The 19,476-nt window shown below is 47.8% G+C and overlaps 1 protein-coding gene and 1 non-coding gene across 5 annotated transcripts in view; both read right to left on the bottom strand.

Moving 5' to 3' along the window:
• Positions 1-135: 135 nt before the first annotated feature.
• Positions 136-19,476, bottom strand: part of LOC135817706 (uncharacterized) — a 41,678-nt gene continuing 22,337 nt past the window's right edge. For 3 of the 4 annotated variants that reach the window (XM_065330940.1, XM_065330939.1, XM_065330941.1), the window contains 12 exons: positions 17,326-17,413; positions 16,660-16,718; positions 14,851-14,957; positions 14,245-14,302; positions 13,570-13,605; positions 12,959-13,064; positions 11,898-11,937; positions 11,280-11,331; positions 7,320-7,554; positions 2,237-2,348; positions 1,562-1,652; positions 136-1,309 (listed from right to left, as the gene is read on the bottom strand). In XM_065330940.1, the coding sequence (XP_065187012.1) occupies positions 1,226-1,309; positions 1,562-1,652; positions 2,237-2,348; positions 7,320-7,554; positions 11,280-11,331; positions 11,898-11,937; positions 12,959-13,064; positions 13,570-13,605; positions 14,245-14,302; positions 14,851-14,957; positions 16,660-16,718; positions 17,326-17,413 (1,068 nt within the window). In that variant the 3' untranslated portion in view covers positions 136-1,225. Of the gene's footprint in view, positions 1,310-1,561; positions 1,653-2,236; positions 2,349-7,319; positions 7,555-11,279; positions 11,332-11,897; positions 11,938-12,958; positions 13,065-13,569; positions 13,606-14,244; positions 14,303-14,850; positions 14,958-16,659; positions 16,719-17,325; positions 17,414-19,476 lie in introns of those variants that run through there. The other variant, XR_010553576.1, reaches the window with a different exon arrangement.
• Trnay-gua (transfer RNA tyrosine (anticodon GUA)) lies at positions 17,542-17,632 on the bottom strand. Its single transcript is given in 2 exon segments — positions 17,542-17,577; positions 17,596-17,632. It is a non-coding gene; the product is annotated as a tRNA-Tyr (tRNA).

The following is a 19,476-nucleotide window of genomic DNA, read 5'->3' as shown; positions in this document are numbered from 1 at the left end:
TATCCACCATGCCTGCATGGCCAGCGCCCTGGGGCCGCTAGACATGCGACCGGATTTCCATGTCCACGACAGTACCTTCGTTTGGAAAATTATTATCCGCCCTGGATTTCTGTTACAATATTTACGATGACAGTATAACATGTTGACATGAAGCTATGTAGTTGCAGATGTAGTTGCGGATAGGAGGAATACAAGAGAATGCGGGCAGTACAAATTATCTTGAACTTCCGCTGGATTGGGTCCTGATAATTACAGATGTGAAGCCTTACCGAAAGGTGTAAGGAAGCTAGATAAAAAAATGAGAATATTTGAGAAAGTCTACATTGAGTAGGACAGGCCTGATGTCTGTACTTTACAAATTTAAGGAAAGCTATGAAAAAAAGATGTACTACAGAATATTTACTCAATCTGCGGACTGCAGAATATTTATGTAAAAGCAGCCCACTCTGGACCAAAAACCTGAGAAATGGAAGACACAGGAAAACCAGCAGCTAGAAGTAAAGGGTCGTCTTCACCATCTGATTGCATGCGAAACTGAGCAAAACAGAATACGCCAGCTAGCGGCATACTAGCAGGGAATGGACACAGCAGTGTGCCTGGCACACACACGCACCACCCCGTACAGTCTTCCTTGCACAATGCTAGAACTGCTGCACAGGAACTGAGATTGTCCGAATGCAACATGTGACTCTGGCACAGTGTGCATTAAGGGACGTATTGAGTACAGGATGAAACAGCTTACCGTATCGCACGAACAGGGTTGGCAACTGGGACGGGACAGTCATAAAATGCAGGACATACTTGGGCACATCTCTACGCGCTCCAGAATCTGCTCAATGCTACACCAAGGTTTTCGACCTGGTTGGAGTTCAGTCTATGCCAGGATCACGTGAGAAAGGAGCGTGGTAGTGCCACTGGCACTGACCACACTGCAGGATAAAATCGGCACAGGCCGACGGACAACGAACGGTACATGCACATGTGCACGCCATCAAGTAGCCAACACCACAAATTGAAGTACGGTCACCACACACTGCGTATGGGAGTAAGATGGCGGACTAGCATGGCACAACTAAGGGTACTAGTCAGAGTACGATGTCAAGACGGCCTCGGCACAACAACAACAACACAGCACTGTGAAGGTGATGACGTGGGAGGATCGCCGGCATCGCCAGGACACTGAGACGGTATGGTAGTACTAGACTGGTTGACTGGCAGCACAAGACTACACGGTGACCTTACAATGGCAGCATGGTGATGATGAGCACGTCACACGGAAATCCGCCAGCATCTGCCCATAGCCCTTGCCCTGCAGCAAAGCCAAGATCATAATAGCGTAAGAAAACGATAACTTTTACTATTGCGGCCGTTGAAATATGCCTGCTTCTATTTGCACTAGAGCCGAAACGATTATACATACGAATTTCTAGAGGGAGCAATTACAGGCATATGATCAATGCCATTTTGGTACTGGTCTGCCTATTTGTGGCTGGAAATCAGCTTTCTGCTGCTCTTCATCCAACGTTTTTCTCCTTAACAAAAGCAAAACCACATGACCTACCTGTGGATCTGGCCGTAGAGACGTGATGCCACCACCACCGAGGGAATGGGGCAAGACAAAGTTGAAAGCACCAATGCCTGGCAGCTCATACCTAGATAGAACAAGGAGAAATCATTGGGGAAAAACAGCATTGCATGTTCAGTACCCGACGCTAATCCAGTGACAGTGCTATACATGGATCACGAGAACATTACAGTGCGTTTCAAAAACAAGTAGTTTTGTACCCGGACATACATACGCTCTCGCTTGCTTTCGTTATAAAAGGCCAGGTTCGCCCCTTGTAAATTGTTCTGATGATGGGTGACCGGCCCGAAACGTCAATAATTTTTCGACATCACTAATTAAAGAATTGTTCATCCAGCGCATGCGCCAAGAGTGAATAGCTGAAGAGAGCGGTTGTCAGTTGACAACCCCCCCCCCCTTATTTACAATGCGGTTGCGTGATGTCCACCACTTTCTTCAAAAATATAGACGCGTGATTTTAAAAACCGTTAGGCTAGCATCTATACGACATAAAATCTGTGATCACTTTGTGCATAAAAATTTCGAATGTCAAATGCATCACCACAGAGCTTACTAAACTCATCACTCTGTGCAACAACTAAGGTATGGAATTGCACACGCATGCAAGTGTACAGACAATGGGTGGACAACATTGCTGCACTGCTTACACACCTCTCCACTTTGGAGCCTGGCTCGAGAAGATGGTCAAAGTAGTGCTGCACTTTCTCAGCGGTCACCTGCTCCCTAATGATGTCCACGCAGCGGTCACATCGCGCTAGCACACCTGTTCCAAACAGGAAACACAGTACCAAACGATGATGTTGTTACGTGCTCAATCAATACACATGTCGTATTTCAAAAACACACGCTACGCACAGATGTCCACGAACGCGTGCTCAAGGTCGGCCTGTACCGGCATCCAAAATGCGCGCCACGTGGCCAAGCATCACTCATCAGAGTCTGATAGCCCTCAGGATGCGGTAGCCAGTAAGGCCACACTTAGTTTTTTCTATGTTTCTCGTCGGTGAATTTCAACAAAAGGTACGCGGGCGGGCGGAAAAAAAACAAAAGTCAAGAAAAAAACAAGAACAATTTCTACTGAAAACTGTATACATTGTACATGTGTGATCAATACGTCATGACATCACTAATAAAAAGTGCTATTCCCATGATATCTATGGTGGATTATCAGCTCACACATAGCAAGCAAAGAGCAACAATGTGCTCATACATGTACATACCGGCAAAGCAGCCAATAGTACGACAGATAAACTAAACGGGGATGATCGGCTGCCACATCACTTGATATATTCCAAATACAACACAAAAATACATGTGACACGCATGTTGAATCAGTTGACGTGTGGAATGAATGTACATGCGAGGTATATCGCGAACACTGAGTCCATGTTGCCTAACAGAATCGTGTCTGGCTAACGTGACTAGTTCTCTGTCTCAGCATGTTTGCGCTTCCGGGACGATGCGTTTCCCACTTTCTGCTCACCACGGGTGCGGGGCTTTGTACCTCTGCTGCCGCACGACTGGCATGGCATGTGGATACTCTGGTACCTCTCCCGCTGCTCTGGTGTTGGGGCGGGAGGGTCGCTGGCACCACAGGAGAAGCAGACGGCTGCAAAACTCTTCTTCGACGCAAAATACGTTCGTTCCACGTCAGAAGAGCAGTCGAGGCTTGTTCGGACAACGACCAGGCGATGGAGCTCGTGGTCAGGCGCCAGAAGCGCGGCTCCACAGACATAGTCGGTGTCATCCAGTGCCTGCCGGATGGCCACTTGTTGTGTGTCCTTCAGGCGGGACGAGCTGAATACACATCTTGGCTTGGCACACTCACTGCAGACGACAGTCAGCCTGGCAGTTTCAGCCTTGAGCTGGACATCACCTTCACGCTGTTGATCCGGCTTTGTCCCTCCCTTGGTTAATCGTGCCGATGGCCGACTGTCATCTGTGGCCTTGCCCCATACCTCAGCGAATGGTAGGTAGCTTTCACTGCCAGGCTTCTTCACTGGGTCTGGGAACATGGCCAGAGTGCTGAAAATGTCGCTGGGAAGGACTGGAGGACCACAGATCTCACAGGTCTCCTCGCCGCACTTCTTGATCGTGAAAGCATAATGGCGGACATGGCAGCAGTGCTTGTAGAACTCTTGGAGCTGCTGTTTGCTCTTGATAGCGAGTTGTGTGGTGTCAGCTCGGCTAACGGCAGGATCAATGGTCTTCATCTCCTCCCACATCTCGTCAATGCTGGCATCATCAGCTCCTGGCAGAACAGTCACAGGCTCATCCTTCAGCTTAAGGCGCGACAATGTACTGCTCATGAGCTCCATGGGTGCTTCCATGGCTTTGCTCACAGCATCCTTCAAGGCCGGATGGCGCTCTGCCTGTGCTCTCAGCTCAGCCATAGAGTTGACATTCTTCAGCAGCTTCTCCATATCATCTGCCATGGTGGATCGCATCATGCCAATTGCCTGCATGCCAAGGTTCAGGATAGACATGACACGCTCAACAATGTTGCGGTAGGACTGCATCGGTGCTGTTCTCATTGCGACAAGGTAGTCCAGGCCGAGAGACTTGAACAGGCACATGAGCGACACCTGGACAGATACATAGGTCACGCGGTGATCAGGCCCTCCATCCGTGTAGAGCAGAAGAATCGGCTTTTTGACGGTGTTCACACTAGCCCTTCGCAGAACTTTCTTCAACTCGGCTGCATGCCGCAGGGGTGATGACGGCTGGAATGCGGTGTGCTTCACTGAGACATAGACCTTTCCTCGGTAGAACGACTCCTCGATAGAGTTCGGAGTTTCACACACGAGGGCAACAGATGGAGTGATCTTCAGCTTGGTGAAGTCATGATCAGCCACCTGGAATGATTCCGTGGTTCCGACAACCACAGAGCGCCCCCGGTCGACTGCAGCGACTGGGAAGCCGGGCTCGCCGACCTTAACAAGATGTTTGTCGTCCATAGACACCAGTGTAGCAGAGTCACGATACTGCACTGCGAACTCTCGCAAGTAGCGGAACTGAGCCGCAGCATAGTGCGCATCCGGATGGTCGTGATGGAGTTGCCGAGATTGCAGGGTATGGCGGATGTTGAGTTTGCCAGTGTACCAGCGTGCCGACTGGGTGAACGGGTTGCTCGGCCAGAACTGGAACTGAACCCATTCAACGGATGGTATGGGTGTTCCTTCCGGTACAGTCTTGGCAACTTGCTCAACAAAATCACGTGTTGAGACAGCTGCAGCAAGATGGGTGACAGTGCCGTGCCGTCGGCTGTCAACGGCCTGGAGAGAATGAGCTTCTAAGAATGCCCTCGCTGCATCCCAGAATGGCTGGTACTTTTCTGGCCTCCCAGAATTCAATTCTCTGAGGTCAAACACCATGTCTGGATCTTGCGCATCTAGTGCCGCTTTCAGCCGTTGGTGGACAGCAGTAGTGACAGTGCAGGACAGTGCAGACTGATCACCAGTTAGCTCTCTGTACATCTCCGTCAACACAGTGGGACTTGTGGATGACAGCATGCCATAGCGACTGACAAACGCTCGTCTCATTGCCCGCGTGTGGTAGACACTAATGTCTTGTTTCAGACCATCGACAACCTTTGCTGTGCGATCAGTGTCAGCTTCCTCAACTTTCCAGCACCACCACAAAGTGGTCAGGTTACCACCCTGGCTGTAACTCAGCATCTCAATATCAAAGGGGAGCGCAAACTCCTGCAGGTACATATACCGGTCATGACGGATGATGGGCATGAGTGGATTGAGGTGAACTGGTTGAAACTCCAGTTTCATTTCTAGGTCCTTCTCCAACTGCTGGTATCTCTGTATCACCTTGCCATCCGTGCGCACAACACCCTTTTTCATGGTGATGTTAGCTGATGTCCCGTCGCCAGGATGATGTGCTGCTGTTGTAGCTTCATGACGACTTTGGACACGCATAGCGCACTCTGCAAGGTACTTGCCATAGCTCCGGAGTCCAGCAGCCAAGCCAGCAATATGGCCAGTCAAGCACTTCCAGCGAGCAGTGTTCACCCAAGGGTAGGACAGAACACCATACAGCTGGTCTGCCAGGTGACAGACCTCGTCCTGAGTGAACTGCTTCACAACATTGTGCTTGTGTTGGCCTGGGTCGTTGTACTCGTTGCCTTTGCTGACCATGCACTCGAACACAGCGGGGATGACAATTCCTCTGCTCTTCAGAGTCGCCAAGCGCTTTGATGGCGAGATGGCGAAGAGAACATCAGCTATCGCATCAACGAATGCTTTTCCACTCGTCTTTTCCTCGCCATGCGTCCACCCGAGTTTCTGCTCGCGTAGGATCTCCACGACGTCGTTCCGCAGACGCCAGTCGCCACGGAACTTCTCCGACTCACGGTACTCCTGGGACCCGCGAGGCTCAGGCAGTGAAAGCTTCGTTGCCGCCGCCATCATCGCAGAGAACGCATTCGTACGGGGAGCAGTTCTTTGCTGTTGTGATTCGGACTTCGTTGTGACAATGAACGTGACGAAGAACCCGAACCGCCGACACGTCGGTACTGCAACCAAGCCTGGTTGCACGGTGATGCACACGGACTGCAAGGATGGTTCCTTCTGTACCTTCACAGAAATGCTGCTATCTCCATCCATCACTGCGCTGACGTCTTCCTTGAACTGTGCATCCTCGTCGGCCAGTAGTTGTTCGAGTACGCTTCGGAAGGACTTGTCATCGTCGACGCTCTCACCATACCAATCAAGGCAACGGCGACCGTCAACAATGACGGAGAAGCTGATGACTTCGGCCATTCGGCCTACGCACGAAAACTAAACACCAGCGCTACACCTCAGTGCTTCAACTTCAAAATACCAGTAGCCAGACTGACGGAAAATAAAAGCCTGTCGCTGTCCAAAACGAAGATATCGACTTCACTCTCCAGCTTCGCTGTCTTCACGGGATCGAAACGAGATTCATGCAAAGGCGAAGTCGTATTGTTGCCAAAGAAATCCGATCCGTGAGCTGAAAGCAGCGCCAAGTCTCATGCGTGGGCCAATGCGGCCCTCGGATGGGTGCTTGGGCCGTACGTGGTGTTGTTGAAAGAGAAACGCGGAGCTGCTTTTGACTCCGGTGAGTCGTAGGCCGGGTTTCTTTGGCCACAACTCACTGTAGTTGTGAACTGGGATTCTCACCTTTCTGATAGTGATACCTTCCTGGTGAATCATGTGAATCGGACCTAAACGAGGCTAAAGTCCTTGCATGAGCGAGTTGAGGTGTCGCGGAAGCGATTGAAGAAAGCATGACAAGGCCGGCACTGGACCGGCCAGCCCTGCACTCTGCAGTAGGGTGACACGCCAGTCAACAGCTCTGCTGCATGCAGACACCGCGTCGTACCCGCGTACTAAAAAGTGCGATTTTTGACACTTTGCGTTGCTGCATTGTACATGTATGCCGTACACATGCAGGAGTGCGAATTTTTTTTTTTCTTCCGAAAATTGTGAAAACCTACGCGCGCGGCGACGAGAAACATAGAAAAAACTAAGTGTGGCCTAACAGCTACATGTAACTGACATGTCATAGTAACCCGCTTACTTGCAGTACAAGTCAACCAACAGCCTAATTTCATCATTTCGTGGGAGCCAGCCGATGGCTGGCGAGAAGGCAGCATTGCCTGTTCACATGATGAAATATAGTGCAGAATACCACACCACAGAGCGTACTGAGGGACATGGATACGTATGTTTAGTAGATTGTTTTCCTCAGCAATACTCACCAATGTTAGAAGAGTCTGCCTTGTCACCGCTGCGCATGCACGCAATCTGCTCCAGTCGCGTCTCGCTCATTTCAGTCACTGACAGCAGAGAGCAGCGTGGAGCACTGTACTGCTGCACAGGAGTGGCAGTCGCTGCTGCTGGCTCCTGTTCAGCGACCTGCGCTGTTGATGGGACCGACTCGGTGGTCGTGCCTTGGAATGTCTGGCTATCCTTGTCCAGCACAGTACATGATACCTACAACAACACAAGAATGATTTCCGTTAGGTTTGGTGACTTCAAATTGTGGCCAATCTATACCATGCATGGCCTGGCCCAGCAAGCATCACCCCCACTACAGCATGCTCTTCTCCTAAACGCTGCAAAGAGTGTGTTGAAATGTCAACCGCTCACGCAGCATGCTGATCAAGAACAGCGGCGGGTAACGCTACAAAGAATTTGTTGCAATGTCAATAGGCCCCGGCGGATAATGCCGGCAGAATTTCGAGCAGAATCAGGGGTTTCAAAATCGGAGCAGAATGCGGCAGAATGAGGCAATTGGCGGGCAGAACGGAGCACCAGACGAGCAGACGGAGCACCAGACGAGCAGAATGGAGCACGAGACGAGCAGAACCGAGCACTACAAATGTAGACGAGCTGAGAACCGAGCACTAAACGAGCAGAGCGGTAGACGAGCAGAACCGAGCACTAGACGAGCAGAACGGAGCACTGTAGTTCTCAGTACGCAGAGCTTATGCACGTCGACGTGACGTCATGCCACTCACCTTCGGTATCCGTAACGGACCTTTTGCAGTTTTGGTGCCTATTTGGGAGTCCTTGGTAATCAGGACGGTCTCGTGTATGGCTCCCTGGACGTTCGAAGATTCGCCTCAGCTCAGACTCACTGTACTTGGACATTTTTGGTCATTGTTCATGACCACGTGACGGGTATGCATAAGCTCTATAGAGGAGTTTTGCAACACCTTGTGAATCGTTACATGCCATTTTAGCCCAAATTTGGGCTGGTGCCTTCAGAAATGGAAAGGCCGGATCGCGGGATAATCGATGTTCTACTGTCAAGGGATATTAATGTTTTACTTTTTGTTGTACTTTAGTTCATTACCATTGCCTGGATGTTGAATTGCGGGCTGGTAATTTAGTGTCTTGACCTGCGACCCTGATATGCTCTGTGTGCGGCAATGGCGGAATTCGGTGATGTACGTGACAGATCAGCCGACTTCGATTCCGCTGAAGAAGATCTTATAATTGTTGATATTCTTGACGACGAAGATGATACACCAGTGGACACGGAAGGCCAGTCTGGCGAAGAGTGGCAAGGCCTGGACATAGCGGAGGAAGCTGAAATCTCCCGTGTAAGGTCTATGAAACGGACGTCCGCAAAAAAGGATGTGGTTGCCTCAGGGGCAAAGAGAACCCGGGTGTCGCTAGGCGGCAGCACAAAAGTGAATGTTAGCCCACACCAGCGAGTGGAGGAATTCCCAGACGAGATGCTCGTCGTCTCATCCGGTAAATTATACTGCGAAGCCTGCAAGAGTACACTTGCCCTGAAGAAGAGCATTGTGAAGGATCATGTCGGAAGTGATAAACACGAGGCAGGAAAAGAAAGGCAACGGCAACAGGGTATTCAGCAGCGACTTGCCCAGAGTTGGGAGGCATACGTAAAGCGCCACGACCTTGCAGGGACTGGGTTGACTGCTGCCGTGCCAGCTCAGCAAAGAATGCGGAGGATTGAAACGACAACGGCAATGATGAAGGCTGGCATCCCTCTTGCCAAAGTAGACATCCTCCGCCCACTGCTGGAGGAAGATTCGGACCGCTTGACCTACTCCACTCATCTCGCCTCATATGTACCATTCATACTGGAGAACGAGCAGGCCACGCTAAAGGATGAGCTGAAGGAGAAGCCTTACATAAGCATTATATTTGATGGGAGCACGTACCAAGGCGAAATGTTGGTAATCCTTCTACGCTACGTAAACGAGAACTTCCAGATCTGCCAGCGCCTCGTCCGCGTGCATGTCCTGGCGAAGAGCATGACAGGCAAGCAACTTGCCAGGGAAGTCATCGCTACCCTCTCGACAGAGCTCCAATACCCACCGGCAAGCGTGATTTCCACCATCCGGGGTGGCGCTTCGGTCAACAGGGCAGCAGTTGGGTATCTCACCGACTTCGTGTACCCGAACATATCCGATCTCGTCTGTGTGGCTCATTCTCTGGACAACATTGGCCGGCATTTTGACACAGATCTCCTGGACTCCTTCCTACGCCTGTGGGTGTCCCTGTTTTCACACAGCCCTGCATCCAGAATTCAATGGAAGACGCTAACCAAAGAGAGCATCAAGACATACTCGTGCACACGGTGGTGGAGCTGGTGGGAGGTGCTTCATCAACTGCATCGATGCTTTGAGCACGTCATTCCATTCCTGGACGCCCTGGAAAGCAGCCCAACCACTTCTGCCAATGCCCGCAGAATCCTTGATGATCCCGAGCAACTCAAAGTGCTCCGTCTGCAGTTGGCCATCACTGTTGACGTTGGGAAGCTCCTTGTCAAGAAGACCTACCTCTTGGAGGGTGATGGTGAGCTCATCGTCCAGGCTTATGGTCACCTGCAAGAGATTTGCACCGCTATGGCCTTACAGAACTACCAGGAAACAGCTGCAGTCGCTGCAGAGCTTGCTGGGCAGAACGCAGTGGAGAAGCAAGCATTGCTAACCCTTGCTAAGGCCTGTGTTGCACCTGCTGTCCAGTATTTCAGAACCACGTTCAACAAACAAGACACGCCAATGTTCAAGGAAGTGCAGCTCTTCAAAGCCGTGCGCATTCTCTGCCCACAGATAGCGAGACGGCTCGACCTGCAAGTGGACGATGTAGCAGCCCTACGTGTTGTTCCTGCTCTCGACTCCGATGAAATCATGGCGCAGCTGACAGAAGAGCTTCCTGCATACGCTGTTGCGGCTGTGGACGCAGTGATCAGTGAAGATGCCCCGCGTTTGAAATGGTGGGCACAGCAAACCCACCTTCCAGCATGGCAGCTGGCAGCAAAGATTGTCTTTGCATTGCTTCCATCCTCTGCCCCAGCAGAGAGAGTGTTCTCGCTTGTACAAGCTTCTTTCAACTCACAGCAGACGAGTTTACTGGGAGATCATCTGGAGGCGTCACTTATGCTGCAATACAATCGGGGTCGCCTGGCCATGGGGTAAATCCCATTATCCGGCAAGGGAACTGATGTGAAGTTTTCCATGCCCGGCATAATCCAGTCCCAATGCATGAACTTGTTTCACCTGCCAGGTATGAACTATTATATTCCATACTCAGCGTTATCCAGTCCCAACATATGAACCTGTCAGGTATGAACTGTTATATTCCATACTCCGCGTTATCCAGACCCAAAGTATGAACCATGTTACAATCACTGACTTGTTCCATGTGCAGTACACAACAACCTGTAACTTTTGTCAATATGTATTTCTTTGAATGTGTAATGCATGAAACCCTGGGCATTCCCTGGCTTCCACCCAACACACATACAATGCCCTGATCTTTTCCAATTTCATTCTAAGGTGACTGTAATCTTTTCTGTCTCATGATTTTGCATAATGACCACCTGTGCTACAGCAAGTGTATGGAGTCACACACCTAGTACCTCGCAGGTCTATTTCCTACTTTGCTGACCTCTAGATCTGTAAAACACCAAAGGCATTCCTCTGCTTTAAAATTCTTGCCGCACCACTTGTACAAGAAAAGAGGAACTTGTCTATTGTATTACATTGATCTATAATGAAGTTCAAGTAATACTCTAAGTCATCACTGACATGGAGCAGAATTGAGCAGAATGTGGGTGTTTTGCGAGCAGAATGAAAAGCAGAATGGGCCTAATTCCCGAGCATTATCCGCCGGGGCCTAAATGTCAACCACTCATGCAGCATGCTGATCAAGAACAGCGGTGGTGGCAGTGGACTTACTTCAATGCGTGACTTGGGATAGAGAAAGGAGAACAAGCGGAAGACTGGAGTCCTGCATGGGAAAATAGAATGAAACCGTAAAGCCATTATACTGTAACACACTAGAAGCATTGGTACAAGTGAGTAAGACACAGTATGCTTGGCAACCTGGTAATCTGGTGCATACAATCCTGATTCCATAGCCCTGAAAGATGAATTAGATGATGACTCATTTTTGGTAAAGGTAATGATGAGTTGAACAGACTACGCAAGCGAATACCGTAGTCACAATGTCAGAAGGTCCCTATGAAGTGCATGCAGCTTTAGTCCCAGCGGTGACAGTCTGTTTTTCTTTGGCCATTTCCCTGTATACGTCGCCCTAACTATTATAAAAGCAGTAATCAATGTTTTAAATTTTTGTTGAGGATGTGAAGGCATGGAAGGACAGATGCAGGAAGTGTGACTAAATGGCAAGCAGTAAATGCCCAGCAAGCTAAATGCTGGGCGGACCTGCTGCTGCAAACAATGAGCCAATGTGGTATTGGTGGTTTGATATTATTCTCACGCATCTTGTTACTACCTACAATATAGGTGCCAAAGAAAGAAATATTGAACAAGCATTGCATTGCAGAAACTTACGCTTTGGGCCTTCCACCGACAAGTGCTGTGCACCCAGGGGCTACAAGCAGTATGAGTAGGCAGAAGAAGAAGAAGAAGGGAATGAACGACATGACAGAACTACAATGAAAAGAAATATCTGCAAGAGGAACGCATGCTCAATCTGCAAACACCTAGCTACAGCTAAACAGCTAGCTACAGGGGGATTTCTCTAGTTCACCCTAAAGTGAAAACTTCACAACTTGTACCAAATAATGCTCTGACCCCAGTGGTGAAGGTCCCAGGTTGATCGGAGCAGCCATTTCCGAGTTACGACAGCTTAAAGTTATCACTAAATTTGGTGACCATTATGATGACATCATCAACTTGCCCACAATAGGCCAGATCATCTGTGATGTCAAAGAGATAGACTTTGTATGGGAGTACGAGATGGGGAATAACCAATTTCTTTCTGGTTTCTCTACAACAGCGAATATCTTGCCAGAATTTTTCTTTTCGGGATACCGGTAGGGTGCCACACGTCCCACAACGAAGTTTGAAAAACATCCGACTTCTTTGGGACAATGGAGAGCCAAAATATTGCTACTAGGTCTGAGTGAACAGAAAAGTGCTTGTGGTACTAGGGTGTCTGGCATCCAGCACTATCTCATTCATAGCGTGAATTTCACTCACGCAGACCTGCTCATAGCTTGATATCCATGCTCAGGGTTCGACAAATAGCAAGCGTACACGCCGCAGGTAGATAAACATCACAGGCTGAAACAGTAAGTAGGCCACAATGCAGCCACTGCTGGTTCACACACCTGAGACATGCTGATGAGCTCTAAAACAATTCACAGTTCACGTAAGACCCCCGTCAAGCTTGTGTTTTTTTCACAACCGTAGGACCTTTCAAGGATCAAGCCGCAGATGCAGCTGACGTTCCTACCCTCTAAGCCCAAGGCTCTTAGAACCCACTTGCAAGTACCACTAAAAAACATATCACGGTTCGCGTGAGACTCGGCTAAAGGCCGAGTTTTCCGCATCCGTAGGAACGCCACCACACTTCAAGTACATGTACCGCTACACAAGTACTAACTCACCCATTCCAGTTCCGGCTGCTGCTAGCTCCCTGCCCAATATGTCGATGGCCTCCTTCTGCTTATGACGTACGGCCAGCCATTGCACGACCTCACGGCTCTTACTTTTCTAAGACATCAATTACAGAAACAACATCAACGTGGACGTTACATGTCGGCCCGCCTGCCCACGCATACAAGTCTCCAAGAATAGGTGCTCAGATGGCCATAGACTATCACACAAGAACAGCACACTGGACGGTGAAACCTGCAGTATAAAGTGCCCTGAATAAACATAGTTTTCATTGGATAAAAAGCACTTTTCACTCGATATAAAGTACTTTTTCACTGGATATAGAGAACTTTTTTTCTATAGACCATGCATATTCTTTTCCAGTCATGTCACCCCAGATATAAAGACAGTAGCAAAAGTACTGATGATTATGTCCCTTGAGGTGTGCTATACACTGTAACTGGGAGATGAATCCAGTCCGTCTCGAGTCCAATACATGTACAAGCTACAAGCCATTGCTACACGTATGCTGGTAAACTTTTCTTATTGTTGTTCGTATCGTCTGATACCGGAGTATCCGAGTATGGGAGTGAAGTTTCATACATGGTATGCTGGTACTCACAGCATGGGGCCCGTACGACTCATGTTCACCAAGTGCCTGGACGAAAGCATCACAAAAAGAAGAGAACATTCGGATTTTGCGGAAATTTTGTCTAGTGGATACTTTGGTAGATAGTTTTGCATAGGCCAATATCACACTCTAGTTCCTGCAGATAAGACTCCTTGTCAGAAAAAAATCTTTAGTTTTATTTACACAGCAAATTCCAGCCTTCTCACCCACTGCAATCTTCCATGGCCTTTCGCAGACAGTGAATTTCGCGTAAAAGTCATTGTGAGCATGATGAAACAACAAAATTGGTCCGAAGATGTTCCTGTTTTGCAGCTTCTATGTCAAGTCACACCCTTGCTCAGCAGGAAATACAAAAAGACTATAGGGGGTATTTGGGCAAATTCCTGCTGTAAAGCCTTATTTTCCTTCGGAAATTGGGTATTTCAGTCAAAAACACCATGGAAAAAGAAGAAAAATTGTCCATAATGATGCTCGAACCATGAGAGACGGAAAGCCATGATATTTCCACTCATGGAGTGTTTCAATCCTTTCCATTTTTGGGACTGGCAATAGTCTGATAAAGAGGTGTGCAAATCTGAACAAAATCGATCAGGCCGTTTTTATTTTCTGATTTGGGTATGAGCCACCTTTTAAAGAAGTACCCAGTCTTTGCTTCAGCTTACCAACCTGAACGTGAACGTGGCTGAAGTCGTCCATTTTCAGCTTCTTGAAGACTTTCCGTGCCCTGTGAGACATCAAACAGAACCGGCCATCACACAACTACATGACAGAACTAACACAGTGTATCAGCAGTGGGCAGTATTACTGTCACTGGCCACAGGGATGGAACATGGCTTCTGCACAGGGGTTATAATTATAAGCACGGTGGTCAACCAGCTCCATTGGCAACCACTTCCCATGTGTTCAAAAAGAAGGATCCACGAGCGGGATTCGAACCCAGCACCCCTGGCTTTCCAGGACAGTGCCCCACCGATTAGGCTACTGGGGATCTCCCTCGCCCATCTGGATATGTCCAAGAAAGACAAATAATAATTTTTGTACTTCAAGTACATTCAAGCAAGCGTTGCACATGTACCGTATTTTACGGGTAACAAGTCGACCCCCCCCCCCCCCCCTCGCTGCTTGGGCCTCGATTTCCTAGTTTACTAAACCTCAGCGGTGCGTCGACTACCTATTTTTAGCTCCTGAAAGGTCGTATTCAAACCGGCAAAACACAGTACATGTACTTCAAAGTTCAAGTTCAAGCCCAGCAGAGACAGAGCAGAGACGAACCGTTCAAGTTGATGTGTAGAGATCATATGGACTTTCTCGGCGGCGCGTGGCCCTATCACAGGGCTTACAACCGTTGCTCGATACCCATCCATGTATGTTGCACTTACCTGCACAGAAAAAAGAAGTCAGAAACAGTCAGAAATTCAAAATGGGATGTTGTGAATTGCCGAATACAGCCACAACGTGAAACATGCACCTATACAGAATGCAATCGCTTACCTTACAGTCCATTTCAAAACTATAGACGTGTACCTAGGCAAAAACCGTTATGCCAGCATCTATATCACATAAAATCTGTGATCACTTTGTGCATAATTTTTTCCAAATTGGGCGTCTGTTATCCAATCGTTTAGAAACTACTGTATATCACCTTATTTTCGGTGTTGTAAAATTTCGGTAAAAGCCAACCCCTGACCTTTCGGTGTAAGGATAAATTCGGTATGCATGGACCAAAAAAAAAAAAAAAAAAACGCTCTTGCACTAATATCTCCGCCAAGGCCAAAAGGCTCCACAAATGTATACCGGTACATGTTATCAAGAGTACATGACCCAGGGTTTATGTACTCTTGATGTTATGTATGTACAATGTACTACCGGTATACCAGTATACAAGTTGATTTTTTTAATTTGACAGTGATTTTCATGATTTTTACATATTTTGGTACAGTCGTCCCTCTCTAATCCGGCACTTGTTTATCCGGAACCCTTGCCAACCGGCGCACTTTCTGACGAAACCAATTTTTTTCGTTCAATTCCTACATCTTAATCCGGCACTTGAATTCCGCCTCCGGCAGTGACTTTTTGAAACGAATCGCTCAAACTGCACGTAGTTTGATTTCATAATCCGGCAGTCCTAGGGTTCCCAGTAAAAAGGCAACGCCTGTTGGGAGTTCCCTAGTAAAATAATAAATTCTACTACTACTACTACTACTACTACTACTACTACTACTACTACTACTACTACTACTACTACTACTACTACTACTACTAGTCGTAAATCGACTGTGCTTGTGTGTGCAAGAGTACGTATACATGTGAACATGTTCTCTGTTTTACTTTATCACTGTGTATATTCCTGGAGAAAAGTTGAGAATATAAAGCCGTGCACCTAATACTGGGGTCGACACGGAAAAACCCTGCGTTTTGACGTATGATACATGCATGTAATTGGGTAGGGCCGGGTCAAAGGGCAGGATTTCTTAATCCAGCACCCTCGTTAATCCAGCAGAAAATGCCGTAGCAAAAGGTGCCGGATTAGAGAGGGACGACTGTATTTCGGAAAATTTAGGTGTAATGTTAAATTAGGTGATCCAGGATCAGTACCGAAGTTACCGAAATTTAAATTACACCGAAATAAAGGTGTTATACAGTATATGAGAGTAATTGTGGAGCGGACCTGAGCAATATTCCGAAAACTATTCTCAAAAAGTTCCAGCCAAATTTGAAATATTTCAAAAACCCTACGCGTCTATAGTTTCGAAATGGACTGTAGATCTGTATGACAGACAAATTATACAGTGGAAGACACTGTAACAAAGTCGTAACACTTCAATGTCGTCAACAAGCAGGCTGAAGGTTCAGGAAGAGCTGTGTTAATTTAAAAGGGATAGGCCACGCCTTCGCAAAGACTTGTTGCGCTGCAAGCAAGCACTCTTTGGAAGACAATGTGTGCATAAACATTGGTTAGGTGGCTCAAAGGATTGGCATCAGTCTGCTGGGTCATCACAAAAAGTTTAGCAATGCAAACCTGCCGGCCGGGTGTAGGTAGTGATCATGCACGCACAAACACACGCACGTGAAAATACGTACTTTGAGTGAATCCGTCGGTGCTTTTCCCTGTGCGCCTTCCACCAAGACCGAGTTGGGCTCTGGACAGTATTCAAAAGATCAGGAGGTAATACCACAGCTAACGGTGCTGCTGTTACACTGCAATTCATTCTGAAATTATTTCTTCATTTAGTATTCTATTCTGATTGAGTATTCTTCATCTCCTACGAATCACAAGCAAAAAGCCTGCAACTCACATGATACAAGCCCTGATTGAACAGATTAGCAGTCATTTTCTATAGAGCATATTGATTGGTGGGGCATTTGGGTTCCCTCTGCTCCTGTACTGATGTTCACCGCAGTCTGCATATCAAAATTTACTTCTTGCTGCTCTGAAACCGCTGATTTCTGTGGTACATGCATATACAATGCACGAACGAGTACTCTCAGATCCATTCCGAGTACGATCATTTTTCAAATGAACCGAGAGTAGTCAAATATTCGGTATAACAGTTTCACCCCTAGTTTTTCTACATAATTCTGACCTTTTCAGTTGCATTCGGCCATACAATTGTCCATGTTGTAAATCAAGGCAGTAGTCTACGGTACTAGTACACATCACCCTCCCCAACACGCACAGCTCAACACACAAACAGAAAAAGACATGTAAACACACACACGCGTGCACACACTACTTTATGCAGCTACCTGCCAGCTCCGTAAGCTGCACATTGGAGAAGTCGCACGTCACATCTGGCAAATAGTAGTTACGTGGATCACCGATTTCGTACACCAGCTGTGGAAAAGGAGAGAAGAGTAAAAGCAAGCAACAATACATACCAGCATATGAAAATCTACTAATTGCCACAAGAGCAGAAGCCCCCAATTACATGACCTAAAAAAAATCAAAATTTGCAGAAAAAATCCTTCGAGCCGGATTCGAACCAGCGACCTAAAGATTACTGCTAACGAAAGCAACTACAGTCTTCCGCTCTACCAACTGAGCTATCGAAGGACACATCTTTCCCAGCCATTTGCTTGGTTTTCTTCAGACTTCTTCAACTACCCTAAATTGTACATTCGAATTGTCACTCTAGACTTTTCCAGGAGTTTCGATTTTTCTGAAGAGGTGGCTTATTGGCCTCTTGCGAAAACGAAAGTCTCCTCGAAATTCCGCAGCCTCATCCAAGGTCAGGGGTGGATTAGTTTAGAAGAGCTTGGAATATTCCCCGCGAACACTACCTTTTGGATGCATTTCCCGTAGAAGCAATGACAAAGCATGCACATACGGCAAGGGAAGCCCAGCTGCACGTGAAGGTACGCTTACAAAATCTCATTCCTAGGACGATTCCATACAAAACGGCGAGGCTAAAAAGCAACCATTCTATTGGGATATTTCAACTAATTTCTTCAGTTGATATAAAGGACAATTCAAACGCGACCCAAGAGTAAATAACCAAGAGTGTGCCACTCCTTTCTTGAGCTGCGGTAGACTCCCCACACTGGAATTGATCGTCCCTATCAAGTGGGCATCGCAGTACCTGTACAATGCATTAGTATTACCCTGGCCAAGGAGACCCCCTGGGCACGGGGACTGCAAATGAGGACGGAGGGTTAGTGGTCGCCATAGACAGGTTTCACGGTATAGCAGCTGGCTAAACTTACAACAAGGAGGGCCAGGCTGAAGGAACACAGCATAAAATACTGCCATTTGAATGCTATGACGGTGCGAGCAAGCAAGATTATGCTCCGAATGCTAAGTGGTGGCGCACCCAAAAGGAGAGCACAACCAACCCACAGCTAGTAGTACCTGCTATTGATGTGTCGAGTGAAGATTGCAATGTTTGTGACGGTGAGGATACACCAGTCGCAAACTGCAACTCACACATGTTGGCCAACAACCCCGAGCACGAAGGAGGAAATGAAGATGTCAGAGACACAGCGGATGATCACAAATGGTACAACCAAACCGTTTTGAGCATCCACAATTTTACAATGACTCCGGAAGATGACAAGTGCATTAAAAATGCACAACAGTAAGCCTTTACCCACCTCATATCAACCAGCGGCAGTCCCGGTTGGAAAGGATTAAAGAAGTTTGTAGAACGCACTGATTACGAACTTATTCAAATGGACATTATTTCAATCTACCTAGCCTTTAAGTTAATATCTGCAGAGAAGCTGGATGATGGCATCAAACCCAAGTTCAACGCAGAGTATGTGGATGCCAATAAGTGGTGGCCCTCTTGCTGTGGCCGAAGATGTTCTAGGGTGCAAAGAAGAATTTTATTTGGACAGAGAGCGCTCCTTGAAGTGGATTCGGGGTTGGCGATAACAGCTTTTCAGCTGTTGAAAGAAGTCTGTGTTGATAATGGATGATATCGACTCAGCACCATTGAATCTTGCAGAATTTTGGATGCAGGCCTTGCCGAGGACGAAGTTCTAGTCGTTCACCAACAACAAGAGTCAACCACTGCAAGTGCAAGTTGCATATTACTTGACAAGTGCATGCAGACGGGCTCGGACCACACGTACTGGGGAACTCAGTCATTCCTGGTTGAGTTTTCAAGACTTGAAGCACACATAGAACATACTGCCATTCGAATGTTATGACGGTGCAAGCAAGATGATGCTCCAAATGCTAAGCGGCGGCACACCCAAAAGGAGAGCACCACCAACCCACAGCCAGCAATACCCGCTATTGATGTGTCGAGTGAAGATTGCAATGTTTGTGACGGTGAGGATACACCAGTCGCAAACTGCAACTCACACATGTTGGCCAACAACCCCGAGCACGAAGGAGGAAATGAAGATGCCCGAGACACAGCGGATACTTACAAATGGTACAGCCCCACCGTT

This window comes from Sycon ciliatum, chromosome 5, assembly GCF_964019385.1.
Source record: "Sycon ciliatum chromosome 5, ocSycCili1.1, whole genome shotgun sequence".
Classification (NCBI taxonomy): domain Eukaryota; kingdom Metazoa; phylum Porifera; class Calcarea; order Leucosolenida; family Sycettidae; genus Sycon; species Sycon ciliatum.
Note: the sequence above shows the minus strand (reverse complement) of the source record. Positions and strands in the feature narration are given on the sequence as shown.